General features: G+C 44.2%; 1 protein-coding gene across 2 annotated transcripts in view; it reads right to left on the reverse strand.

Moving 5' to 3' along the window:
• The window catches only part of LOC141157212 (cytochrome P450 2D15-like), a 267789-nt gene that overhangs the window by 13631 nt on the left and 239487 nt on the right, over positions 1-14671 (reverse strand). For both annotated transcript variants that reach the window (XM_073644201.1, XM_073644202.1), the window contains exon 8: positions 6019-6160. In XM_073644201.1, coding sequence (XP_073500302.1) covers positions 6019-6160 — 142 coding nt within the window. The remainder of the gene's footprint in view (positions 1-6018; positions 6161-14671) is intronic.

Here is a 14671-nt window from a genome sequence, read left to right on the forward strand (position 1 = left end):
CGTGTAGTAATGGGCCCCATCCTGGTCATAATCTTGTAGTAATGGGCCCCATCCTGTTCATAATCTTGTAGTAATGTCCCCATCCTGGTCCTCATCTTATAGTAATGTGCCCCATCCAGGTCCTAATCTTGTAGTAATGTGCCTCATCCTGGTCCTCATCTTGTAGTAATGAGCCCCATCCTGATCCTCATCTTATAGTAATGAGCCCCATTCTGGTCCTAATCTTGTAGTAATGTCCCTCATCCTGGCCCTCATCTTGTAGTAATGTGCCTCCTCCTGGCCCTAATCTTGCAGAAATATGCCCCATCCTGGTCCTAATCTTGTAGTAATGTGCCCCATCCTGGTCCTAATCTTGTAGTAATGTGCCCCATCCTGGTCCTAATCTTGTAGTAATGTCCCCATCCTGGTCCACACCTTATAGTAATGTGCCCCATCCTGGTCCTCATCTTATAGTAATGTGCCCCATCCTGGTCCTAATCTTATAGTAATGTGCCCCATCCTTGTCCTAATCTTGTAGTAATGTGCCCATCCTGGTCCTATTCTTGTAGTAATGTGTCCCATCCTGGTCCTCATTTTGTAGTAATATTACTTAACCTGGCCCTCATCTTTTAGTAATATTCCCCATCCTGTCCCTCATCTTTTAGTAATGTCCCCCATCCTGGCCCTCATCTTGTAGCAATGTCCCCATCCTGGCCCTCAACCTGTAGCAATGTCCCCATCCTGACTCTCATCTTGTAGCAATGTCCCCATCCTGGCCCTCATCTTGTAGCAATGTCCCCATCCTGGCCCTCATGTTGTAGCAATATCCCCCATCCTGGCCCTCATCTTGTAGCAATGCCCCCATCCTGGCCCTCATCTTGTAGTAATTGGCCCTATGCTGGTCCTCATCTTTTAGTAATTTGTCCCATTCTGGCCTCCATCTTGTAGCAATGAGCCCCATCCTGGTCCTAATCTTGTAGTAATGAGCCCCATCCTGGTCCTCATCTTGTAGTAATGTCCCCATCCTGGTCCCCATCTTGGAGTAATGTCCCCATCTTGTAGTAATGTCCCCCATCCGGTAGTAATGTCCCATCCTGGTCCCCATATTGTACATATGTCCCCATATTGTACAAATGTCCCCATCCAGATCCCCATAGTGTAGGTTTGTCCCCATCCTGGTCCTAATCTTGTAGTAATGTGCCCCATCCTGGTCCTAATCTTGTAGTAATATGCCCCATCCTAGTCCTCAACTTGAAGTAATGTGTCCCATCCTGGTCCTAATCTTGGAGTAATGTGCCCCATCCTGGTCCTAATCTTGGAGTAATGTGCCCTATCCTGGTCCTAATCTTGTAGTAATGTGCCCCATCCTTGTCCTAATCTTGTAGAAATGTGCCCATCCTGGTCCTAATCTTGTAGTAATGTGTCCCATCCTGGTCCTAATCTTGTAGTAATGTGTCCCATCTTGGTCCTCATTTTGTAGTAATGTGCCCCATCCTGGCCCTCATCTTGTAGCAATGTCCCCCATCCTGGCCCTCATCTTGTAGCAATGTCCTCATCCTAGCCCTCTTCTTGTAGTTATGTCCCCCCCCATCCTGTCCCTCATCTTGTACCAATATCCCCATCCTGGCCCTCATCTTGTAGTAATGTCCTCATCTTGTATTAATGTCCCCATCCTGGCCCTCATCTTGTAGTAATGCCCCCATCCTGGTCCTAATCTTGTAGTAATTGGCCCCATCCTTGTCCTCATCTTGTAGTAATGAGCCTCATCCTGGTCCTCATCTTGTACTAATGTGCCCCATCCTGGTCCTCATCTTGTAGTAATGTCCCCATCCTGGTCCCCATCTTGGAGTAATGCCCCATCCTGGGCCCCATCTTGAAGTAATGTCCCCATCTGGTAATAATGGCCCCCATTCCGTAGTAATGCCCCTTTCAGGTCCCCATATTGTAGATATGTCCCCATATTGTAGGTATGTCCCCATCCAGGTCCCATATTGTAGATGTCCCCATATTGTAGATATGTCCTAATCCAGGTCCCCATATTGTAGGCATGTCCCCACCCAGGTCGAAATATTGTAGATATGTCCTCATCCAGGTTCCCATATTGTAGGTATGTCCCGATCCAAGTCCCCATATTGTGGATAAGTTCCCATATTGTGGATATGTCTCCTATTGTGCTGTTCTTCACACACACATAAAAGAGAGAGAAAAAAAAGATTCTTCTCACCTGTCCTCCGTTCCATCAGCATCCTTTGTGCACATGTGGCCCACAGGCACCACAGACCCCTTGACGATCCCGACCTGGTCCAGGAGGAGCCGCCGACAGCAGTGCTGCATTGCAGCGCAGAGACAGTCTCCCAGCACAGCATTACCAATGCCAGCCGCTGGTCAATCAGAGCCCAGCAGCTGACATCTGCGAATGACAGTGACGTCATACGCCAGCATGCAAATGTCAGTTGCTGGCCTCTGATTGGCCGGGGGCTGGCATTGGTAGTGCGGTGCTGGGAGACTGTCTCTGCGCGGCAAATCTACACAGCTGTCGGCGGCTCCTCCTGGAGCAAGTCGGGATCGTCAAGGGGTCTGTGGTGCCTGCGGGCCGCATAAAGCAGCCTCAAGGGTTGCGTGTTTGAGACCTCTGCTCTAATGCAATTTAATGCATATGTGTTGCAATGCATTATACCTGGTATCAGAAAAAAAATCAAGTCCCATAGAGTGAATAAGTTAAAAAAAATAAATAAAAGGAAAAACAAAAATTGTAAAAATATTAAATGTTTTTTCATCATACAGCCAAACAAAAAGTGGAGCAAAATGCAATCAAAAAGTGTTAAAGATAAAATTTACTTTAAAAGTTTATTTGAAAACAACATTCCGCAAAAAACAAGCCCTAACTGAGCTCCGCAAGCAGAAAACTAAAAAAGTTAAAACTCTCAAAATATGGCAATGCAAATACAATTTTTTTTCCTATAAAATTGTGTTTAGTGTGCAAAAGCAGCAAAACATAAAAATTACTATATGCAAATGTGGTATCCCTGTAATTGTACTGACCTGAAAAATAAAGCTACCTTATCACTTTAACCATATGGTGAATAGTATCAACAAAATAAAAAAAAAATTCCTGAATTGTCATTTTTTTCCCCAAAAATAGGAATAGAAAGTGAGTTAAAAAATGTTATGCACTATAAAATGGTACCAAAACTTCAACTCATCCCACAGAACACCTGCCCTCCCATGACTCTGTCCACAGAAAAATAAAAAAAAATACAGCTCTCAAAAGATGATGCTAAAAATAAGTTTTTGTAAAAAAGCATTTTCAGTGTGTAAAAGTAGCAAAACATGAAAAAAAACATAAATGTGGTATCATTGTAATAATCGTTCGTACTCGAAAAATCATTTATACTGCACCCCAGTGTGATCCCCGCAAAAAATAAAAATAAAAAAACAAAAGCAAATCTTTACCTGCTGTTGATTTGTCCTTTCTGCCTCCCAAAACTGCAATAAGGTTCATATTTATCTTGCACCCTACGCTGAGCACCTACATTGGGGTTCCATTTAAATCTCTGAAAAACTGTGATTCAGAAACCCCTGATGGAACATTTGCTATAATGAGGCAGGCAGAGTCACCTTGGACTCTGTCTCGCCTATGCTCTGGCAGTGTTTGTCTTTTTAGGCATGCACAAAAGCGCGGTTGAATACCGTTTCATGCACCACTAAAAAGACAAGAAGAAGAATCCACCACATTCTCTGTAGGTAAGTTATAAGTGTTTATTTTAGAAATAAACATTTGCAGCTTACCTACAGAGAGTGTGGTTGATTCTTCTTCCTGGATTCTTTGGATTAATGGTCCACTACCACAGCATCTCCCATTAGTGAGTGCAGACAAATTTTCTTTATTTTGGACCACTAAAAATATTGATCAATTGAGGTTGAAGGGTGGGGAACAGCAAATTATGATGTATTGAGGTTGGGGGAAAGCAAATGATGATGAATTGAGGATGGATGACAACAAGTAATGATGAATTGTTGGTTGGGGACAGTAAATGATGATAAATGGAGGTAGGGGAGAGCTAATGATGATGAATTGAGGGTGGGGGAGAGATAATGATAATGAACTGAGGGTGGGTGAGAGCAAATGATAATGAATAGAGGGTGGGGTTGGGAGAGAGAGAGGACATGACATAATGAATTGGGTCGGAGGGAGGCAAGTAAATATAATGAACCAGGGGAGCGAGAGGTGCAGAGTGGCGGAGCATTGAGGATGCAAAAGTATGACTGGTAATAAATTGGGGGAAAGAGTCCAGGGGCTAATTAATTAATATATGTATTGGGTGGGGAAAAGTGGCTATTTAGTTAGTGGGGGGCACAATGGTGGATTACCAATTTACATTTCTAATAGTGGGTTGCATAATAGCTAATTATATATTAATGGTGGATACATCTCTGTATTCAGCGGTGCAGTGCAGGGGGGATTTCTTATTCAAGAAACATGTGTGTATATGTGACCTTTTTTATTTTCAAGGGGGCTGTGATCAATGCAGCAAACTGCAATGACCGAGTGTCGGCGTTAGGACATTGACATAAAGGTTTGACAAGATGAAGAAGACAAAGGCTTGAAGTAAGATGAGACGTCAGTGGTGAGTTACTGGATGTAAATATTTATTCGGCATAGGGATATATTTACCCAGAGCGACCGACTGCACTGACCAACAACCAATCAGTAAACCATTACCGATCGTCAGTCATTTATTATGGTCTGTCTGTTTAAACAGGCTATTAAAGCGGTGGTACACAACTAAATTGTATTTAATATTACAATCTAATCTTTTTTCTAAAATTCTTTAATTTAAAAGTCCCTATCCTTCTTTCAATACACTAAACTGATTTATTTTTTTTCTAATACTTCCTCTTTGATAACGCTTTATTTGAGAATCTCAGTGTGATTTAATCACCACTAATGGGCAGCTTGCTGCCAATGCACAGCTGTACATAGAAAGCTGCCTATCAGTGGTGTGGACGGGGTTATACACAGCTCAGCATGCTGAGCACTATTACATCTACAACAGAGAAAACAGGGATTCTATCAAAACTGCACCAAGCAGTCCAGTAAGTGACACATGGCTGGTATCAGGCACTCTACCCCTACATCATGCTGCTCTCTGAAGAGGTAGGAAAAACCTGCTGACAAATTCCCTTTAAGGTATTAAAAGGTGAGACATGCTCATAAGATGAAAACAATAGAAGGAATACCTGCACCACCTGACAAGCAGCAGAGGCACGTAACCCATAACCTAGGCACAAGTCTGATGAATACGGTAATGGCAGTGCAAAGCTTTGCAAACACAGTTCATAGCAATCGATGAAGAAAAAGGAAAAGCTGCACGCACTGTTCCGGTAAAAGAAGTAGTCCTTTATTTCATGACTGGATAAAAAACAATGGCGGCTAGCAGGGAGTGCAGGGAGGAAGAGGACGGATGACAGCCATTTCGAGCTAGAACCTGGACCTGCAGAAGAGCTTGTTCTAGCGCAAAATGGATATTCTCTCCCTTCTCACACTCCCTGCTAGCCATTATTTTTATCCAGTCATGAAATAAAGGACTGCTTTTTTTACCGATACAGTGAGTGCTGCTTTTCCTTTTTCTTCATTGATTGCTATGCTCATAAAATGGCCCCTGGGGAATAACAATCTGCTCCAAAACCTGACAAAGTCACCGTTATAAGTAATACTATGGACTGTGATGTATTCTAAGTTGTTGGATAGTAAGCCCATCAGCCTCTGATAGGAGCACTATGTAATTCGTGGTCAGACAACCAAGGATTTTTTTGCACTGTGAAGTACTTGCTTTGCTGAGTATGAAGCTAATACAGCTGGTTGTGGCCTGTATAGAAGCTAACCGCCTGACTTCTTTGGGTGCTAAAATCTATCCAGTAGAAAACCATCCCGGGAGCCAACTGATCCCTAAGTCATCACAGTAGCTATACTGTGCCAATAATGTATAACCCTTGTATAAAAGAGATGATCACTAATACAAAGAAGACCTTCATTACCTATAGAAAATGGGATAAATGCCTCTCGTTTTACAAACTTTCCATTCTCATCAAGGAAATGTTTTGGGTAAAATTGGAAAGGTTTCTCCCAGACTTCATGATCTTTCAGCACAGAGGACAGGTTGGTGATGATAGAGGTGCCCTGTGGAAAAAAGGATGACAATTTTTTAAGAGCAAAATAAAACATGAAATATTTGCAGACATCATGTTCATATACAGTATATACCTGCTCTTCTACTATGAAATATATGGTTAATAAACCAGAGTCCGCTAGGTACATAGTAGTCATAGAATTGCAGCCATGTAGGGCATTGTGTTAATAGCCCCAGCTGGCCAAAGAAGCAACTCCATATTGAAATATATTGTAAAAAAGGAAAAAATTGAGTCTTTAAATACTGCAAAAAATACAAAACATTATATTGATACGCAAAATTGCAAACAGGAACATACATTAGAAAAATAGTATATAAAATAACCAAAGCAATCAAAGAAACTGGCAAAGTGACTGGTGCAAAAATGCCAATCAAAGGTCTAATAACACGAACCCACACAGGACAAGTGGTAATCATGACATCATAAACCTTACTACAAAATGAGCAAATATTTGTGGATGGGTGTTATATATGCACTAGCCAGATCTAACACACTATGAGATAAATGACAGTCATTGGTTCACAGTCCTTACTGCAGAGTGAACAGATATCTATAGGCAAGAATTGCATATATGTATTAACTAGTGATGAGCGAGCACTAAAATGCTCGGGTACTCGTTGTTCGAGTCGAGCAAATTGGAATACTCGAGTGCTCGGTCCAAGTAACAAGCCCAATGTAAGTCTATGGGAAACTCGAACATTTTTCCGGCGGCTCCCCCCGGCGGTCAGCAGAGGGCCTAAAAATTGCCCAAATTGATGGGAACAGTGCTCAAATGGCATGGGAACAGCATGGGGAAGACCCCTGGAAGCATTTCTGACTCCAGGTCACTGCTGTCAACAATGTTGTCAGAGGTATTACGCCACTTTTACGGACTCACAATAAAACATACAAAAACAAAATGGATTTTCCCGGGAAATATGTTAAGGAACATCCTTTCCAGGGTAATGACTTGTATATAAGGCAAAATAAATAACCAAAAACAAAAATGCTCCTCCACACTTTGGGCTATGTTCACACGTAGTGTTTTTGATGCATTTTTGTACTTTTCCATTGCTTTCAACCAAGACAAATGCATTCACTGGGAAATGTCATTTTAACATTTTACAACCTTATCTGGCCATGTGCTGTGTGACACATGCATACAGTGCTGAAAAGACATGGGAACAGCATGGGGAAGACCACTGGAAGCATATCTGACTCCCTGGTCACTGCCTAAAAGTGTGCCCATCATAAGTGATCCTTGGAGCATGCGAAGATGCCTCCCACCATGCACCTGTCGTTGCAGACTTGCAACAATCACCATCCATGTCCTTGTCCCAGCGCAGCGTTCAGTTGTCCCTAACCCATTCCTTGGAATGCAAGCGCAAGTATACAGCCAGCCACCCACCCACCCACAGGCTGCAATACTATACTGCCAATTTTTTGACAGCTGCTTTCCCTGGAAATGTGGCCTTTTAGGCTCATGGAGGCGGAAGCTGTCCACAACCTTATGGCGGCGGCGTCCGGGTGTCTATACTCGGTACTCAGACGCCACTATATGTCCCGGTGTCGTCTCCGCCTTCCACGAGCACAGGTCCTACAACATTACCTGTGCCCTCCCCAGTACACTTACTGGGAAGGAACGCCTGACCACAAACACGTGGACAAGTGAATGTGGCCAGGGATGGTAAGTGGCCAGTCCACAGTTTTTTGTGAGAGTTGTATTTCACCACAGCCATATTTTTTAGCTCAGTGAAAGGACTGACTTGGGAAACCGTATCTACTCCAGCTGTCATTTCTCTTAGGAAGTCCTGTAATGCAGCTTGGCGCATAAGCAATGGCAGCCCGTCCAACATCAGCTCGCACTTGTCGGTGGTGCGTCAACACACAAACATCTTTCTTTGCCCTTTAATTTCATGTTTACAGAGTTGGGCAATGGCCTGATCTGCAATGCAGTTTCAGAAATAACCTGCAATTAAGCACGTCCAATCCACATTAAAAAAAGCAGCCATAGAGTGTCCGGGAACCTTCTCACACACTTTTCTTAGCCAGGACAGCTTCTCGACAGGGCTCGACGGTCCCACCAGAGAACCCTTGGGTGGGCCCTGGCTTCTCCATCAGGAGAGTTCATGATAGCGCAAACTTTTCAGCAGCTATGGGACTCTTGAGCGGGGGAGAAAGGTGAACCCACAGAATCAAATCCTCTGGTGGGCCCAATGTTTTGAAACTGCTTCTCACTGGGAGTTGTATTTCACCAAAGCCATATTCTTTAGCTCGGAGAAAGGACTGGCATAGAGGGAAACCGTATCTACTCCTGCTGTCATTTCTCCGTCGCCAGGTTCTGCCCATTGTCACATACGACCATGCCTGGCTGTATGTTAAGCGGTGAGAGCCACAGATCAGGCTGCTGTGTTACAGCTTTCAACAACTCTGACGTAGACGTAGATATGTTGATATGGTACATATGGTGGTGATATGGTGGTGGAGGATGAGGATGCAGAGAAGGAAGAGGACAAGAGCAAATAGACAAAATCAGGAAGAGTATACCCATGTCTGGGTGTGAAGACAGAGGAGCATGGGAATAAAGTTAGACCTCCCCAAAAAAAAGACACTGGATTTGAGTTTATGTTACGCTGCTATCATTTGGTGGTGTTGAGAAGTCTGGCCCAATCCAGCTCTTGTTCATTTTTATAAGAGTCAGCCTGTCAGCATTTTCAGTTGACAGGCGGATGCGCCTATCGGTTATATTTCCACCGGCAGCACTAAAAACCCGCTCTGACAAAATGCTAGCTAGCGGCAGGGCAGGCCAGGACCTCCAAGGCATAGAGAGCCAGTTCATGCCACGTGTCCAGCTTGGATACCCAATAATTATAAGGCACAGAGGAATCACGGAGAACGTTGGTACGGTCGGCAAGGTACTCCTTCACCATCAACTTTGCAGATCAGTCGGTGAGCTGGAAGCTGCAAATGCTGCCGAAGCATGGCAAGGGTGGTGGAAGCTGTAGCTGACTTTCTAAAATGGGCACACAGGTGGCGTACTTTGACAAGCAGAGCGAACAGACCTGGGTAGGTTTTGAGAAACCGCTGAACCACGAGGTTAAGCACATGCGCCAGGGATGGTACGTGTGTGAGCTTGCCTCGCCTCAGAGTCGCCACCAGGCTCTGGCCATTGTCACATACGACCATGCCTGGCTGTCGGTTTACTGAAGTGAGCCACAGATCTGCCTGCTCTTTGGAGGCTGAAGAGGAGGAGGAGGCTGAGGAGGATGAGGTGCAGGAGCTGTAGACTGTGGGGGCAACCCTGATTGACCTAGGGCCTGCAATCCTCGGTGTCGGGAGGACGTGTTCCGTCCCAAGGTCTGACTGGGTCCCAGCTTCCACTATGTTAACCCAGTGTGCCGTCAGCAAGATGTACCGTCCCTGCCCACAAGCACTTGTCAATGGTTAGGTGGACTTTCCCAGTAACTGCATTGAGGGCACGGCTAATGTTGTGGGACACGTCCTTGTGTAATGCGGGGATGGCACACCGGGAGAAATAGTGGCGGCTGGGGACTGAGTACCAAGGGATGGCTGCCGCCATCAGGTTGCAGAAAGCTTCCGTGTCCACGAGCCTAAAAGGCAACATTTCAGGCGCAAGCATTTGCGAAATGTGCAAATTTATTAGTGGGGCGTTAGCTGCGTATTTTTGCTTGTGTTGCAAGGACTGGGCTAAGGACAACTAAACGCTGTGCTGGGACAAGGACATGGACGTGCTTTTTGATGGTGCTAGTTGAGAGTGTTCAACGACAGGTGTAGGGCTGGAGGCATCTTGGCATGCGCCATGGACAGGGGATTGTTGTGCACGCACATCAGCGAAACAAGCAGTGGTGTTACCCGCAGACACTGTTGCTGGATCCTGGGGTTTGGCCCACTTAGTCGGGTGCTTTGCTGCCATGTGCCTGATCATGCTGGTGGTGGTCAGGCTGGTAGTTTTGCTACCCCTGCTGATGCTGGCCTGGCAGGTGGTGCAAATGGCCTTTTTGGGGTTATCGGCAGAGTCTTTAAAAAACAACCAGACTCAGGAAGACCTAACTGTTGAACTGGCAATTTCCGTTGTGTTGATGTTACAGGGAACAGTTGTCCGCCTTCTGCCTGCGGCCAGCACACTGCTTGTTCTTGCCTGTTTGTGGTGCTACACCTCCCTCCCCCTGTGTGCTGCTGTCATCGCTCTGCATGTCACCCTGCCAGGTTGAGTAAGTGAATTCATCGCCCACTACCTCATCTTCCACTTTCGCATCCTGGTCCTCCTCCTGACTTTCTGGCAATTGTGTCTCATCATCATCCACCTCTTGTGACAGTTTCCCCCGTCGCCTTCGTGTGATCGTGGTTGCTCAAATATTTGGGCATCGCTACATGCGATCTTCGCTTGCCCCGCTTCAAGTGGACCTGGCGAGAGGCCCGAATCTATAAAAGGAAGCGTGAACAGCTCTTCGGAGTTTCCAAGTGTGGGATCAGTTGTCTCCGGGCACTCAGCATGGTGGGAGGAAGGAGGATCATGGTGAGGAATATGCAGTCCAGATTCAAGGCTACTGAGATTTGACCTTGTAGAAGACAGGGTGGTGGTGGCTAAGTGACTGGAAGCATTATCTGCTATCCAACCAATAATCTTTTGACACTGCTCTGTGTTCAATAGTGGTATTCTGCGGTCCCCTATTAATTGGGACAGGAAGGTCGAGCGACAAGATGTGGGTGTTTGTTGTGGCACAATTTCAGCTTGACCACGGCCTCGGCCTCGGCCTCTGCATGCACCATCACCATCACGTCCACTTCCCTGTCCCTTGCCATGTGCCTTGCCCATTTTAAATGGAGGACAATATTTTCCACGTTCACTACAAATGGCTGGATTTGAACTGCAGTGATATGTGTGATGGAAAACCACAGTTTTAAATAGCTGACCTGTAGGTTACTATTTTTCACAACGACCTCGTGTCAATAACTTCATTGACACACTGCAAACAAATTTAAATGGAGGCCAGAAATGGCTGAATTTGGAGCTCACTTATATGTGATACGTGTGATGGAAAACCACAGTTTTACATAACTGGCCTGTAGGTTACTATTTTTCACAGCGATCTCGTGTCAATAACTTCACTGACACACTGCAACAAAATTTGAATGGAGGCCAGAAATGGTTGAATTTGGAGCACACTTATATGTGATACGTGTAACGGAAAACCACAGTTTTAAATAGCGGGCCTGTAGGTTACTAATTTTCATAGCGACCTCGTGTCAATGACTTCACTGACAAAAGCAAAAAAATTTAAATGGAGGCCAATATTTTCCACGTTCACTACAAATTTCTGGATTTTTATCGCTGTAATATGGAAAAGATCTGACTGTATTCTGCAGTGCTAACAAGCAAATGGAGCAGAAAAATGGTGTACTCTGGATTGCTTTTTAAGCAAATAACCAGGATTAAGATCAAAATTTTTTTTTTTTTTGATATCTGGGGCTATGTCTACAAATATCTGTAAGAACAACAGCAGCAGGAACGTTCAATGGACCCTCTTGTACTATATGCACTGCAGTCTGCCACATACACTGCCTGCCTAGCACGGATTATATGCAGCTGGATTAGTCCTCAGAAGGACTGTTAGTTCAGATGGATATTATAGATATATGTTGTGGAATACCTATACTAACTCTAAACAAGCAAATCTCTCCCTGATGCAGCAGCACCTCTCCCTACTCTGCCTGATTCCGGGGTAGACTGTGATGAGCATGGCGGCGCCCGGTCTTATATACACCTGATGATGCTGTCCGGCCAGCCAATCACGGTAATGCCCACAACCAACATGGCTACGGCATTACAATGCGTGGCAAGGCAATCCTTGCATGTTCATTGGCTCTCTAAAGAGCGCTAAACATGCAGGGAGGAGACCCGAGCAACCAGGAAATACTCGCAGAGTGCCGAGCATCTCCAGCCGTGAGATGCCCGGGCGAGTACCGAGCAGTGGCGAGCACGTTTGCTCATCACTAGTATTAACCAGATGTAACATCCCAATGTTAGGGCACCAGAAAAGAGATCAGCCAGAGAAAGAACTCCCAAGTATCCCAGACACGCATTTTGCGTCTTCACATATTACGCTTTTCTCCTTTTTTCTAATATGTAATATATAGTATTGTTATAGCATTGTCATACTTGTAAGCAGCACAGCTTGTTCTATATCCTTGGCAGCAGAATGGTTTGTTTTCAGGCTGCTTGCTGGAGTAATGTCATAATTATCAGTGTAGACCCTGGATATTTCCATTATAGAAAAAAGAGGGGTTTCCAGCTCACCATAAAATTCCTATTCCGTGCAGAGCACAGAGGCAACTCTGCGACAGCATGATAATATAAACGATGAAGGAAAATCCAGCACAACGGATATGCAATCGTCTTTATTCAGGTAAGTACAAAATGGAGGACAAGAAGTAATATTTTCATGCTAAGGTTAGCTATAGCATCTACACATTTCAGGTGCTAAATGCAGTATAAAATATAACATTTATTAATGATAATTTAAAAATACATAATAAAAATAAAAGATGGGGAAAGGAGTCACAAAAAAGAAAGGCCACAGAGGTAAGTATCAGCAATACTAGGATAAACATGCACGAAATGAATATATCAACCAATTCTCCACATGAAGTGTTAAAATGTTATATATGCAGATAATAAAGTGAAACAGTGGTAAAGTGCAATGTGCTAGTATACTTCCCACAATATTGGATGTATATAAAAGTAACAGAACAAGTTGAGAATGGTGTGCAAGGATCGGGCATGTGTTACATATTTAGGCTGGTACTGACCCGTGAGACCTGGATCCAATGCGCGTTTCGCCGGAGCTTTCACAAGGATATAGTGAGATGAAGGATAGAAGGGTATTTATAAAAAGTCCAACCAATGGGGGAATAGGAAATGATGAAGAAGTACTGTGTACACATGTGCTGCGTTACTGATATGGCGCCATATCGCATGGCCGTATAGCCTTTCCCCCTGCCGATGTGCGACTCACAGGAGCGCAGATCAGCTGGGGAAATCGGGTGCCGGCGTGCGTGTCATTGAACCGGTGGAACGCACAAACCGGAAGTGACGTAGTGACAAAGGCACAGGAAGTATGCTGAGGTGTGCGTTCCACCGTGTGAGACGCAGGGAGAAGCAGATGGAAGATCATATTGAGCGGTGGAACGGAGGGGGGAAGTGAAAGAGGATATAAAGGAGTGTGTAATGATGCAAGTGAGTGCATGTGAGATTTGGACAAGACGTAATGTGAGAAGGTGAAAAGAAATAGTCATGAAGGTTTGGTGTGGAAGAATGTGAAAATACATATAAGTGCCACAAGAATATTTAATCCCATAATGAAATAAATTACAGTTGGCAAATACATTACCATCCTGAATTAAAACAACAGACACCATAAAATGTAAAAAAATAAATAAATTAAAAGTTAAGTCCATCTGCTACATGAATATATGGAGATCAATGAAATAACCAGGCTTACATGTATAACAAAATACCACAACATCAGGGAGAACAGCACATATAGAAACAGATATATATACAGAAATATATGGATGAAGGTCAAACACCATGGCGTATTCGTAAGTGCAGGGCAGTGATATGGAAGAAGTATCATGGAATCCTGATGTCATCAGCTGTCTGAAGACATCTTCTTCAGACATTTCTTCAGACAGCTGATGACATCAGGATTCCATGATACTTCTTCCATATCACTGCCCTGCACTTACGAATACGCCATGGTGTTTGACCTTCATCCATATATTTCTGTATATATATCTGTTTCTATATGTGCTGTTCTCCCTGATGTTGTGGTATTTTGTTATACATGTAAGCCTGGTTATTTCATTGATCTCCATATATTCATGTAGCAGATGGACTTAACTTTTAATTTATTTATTTTTTTACTTTTTATGGTGTCTGTTGTTTTAATTCAGGATGGTAATGTATTTGCCAACTGTAATTTATTTCACTATGGGATTAAATATTCTTGTGGCACTTATATGTATTTTCACATTCTTCCACACCAAACCTTCATGACTATTTCTTTTCACCTTCTCACATTACGTCTTGTCCAAATCTCACATGCACTCACTTGCATCATTACACACTCCTTTATATCCTCTTTCACTTCCCCCCTCCGTTCCACCACTCAATATGATCTTCCATCTGCTTCTCCCTGCGTCTCACACGGTGGAACGCACACCTCAGCATACTTCCTGTGCCTTTGGCACTACGTCACTTCCGGTTTGTGCGTTCCACCGGTTCAATGACACGCACGCCGGCACCCGATTTCCCCAGCTGATCTGCGCTCCTGTGAGTCGCACATCGGCAGGGGGAAAGGCTATACGGCCATGCGATATGGCGCCATATCAGTAACGCAGCACATGTGTAAACAGTACTTCTTCATCATTTCCTATTCCCCCATTGGTTGGACTTTTTATAAATACCCTTCTATCCTTCATCTCACTATATCCTTGT

The sequence above is a fragment of the Phyllobates terribilis genome, unplaced genomic scaffold, assembly GCF_046119375.1.
Source record: "Phyllobates terribilis strain yellow unplaced genomic scaffold, ASM4611937v1 Scaffold_8__6_contigs__length_399053987, whole genome shotgun sequence".
NCBI classification, from domain to species: Eukaryota; Metazoa; Chordata; class Amphibia; order Anura; family Dendrobatidae; genus Phyllobates; species Phyllobates terribilis.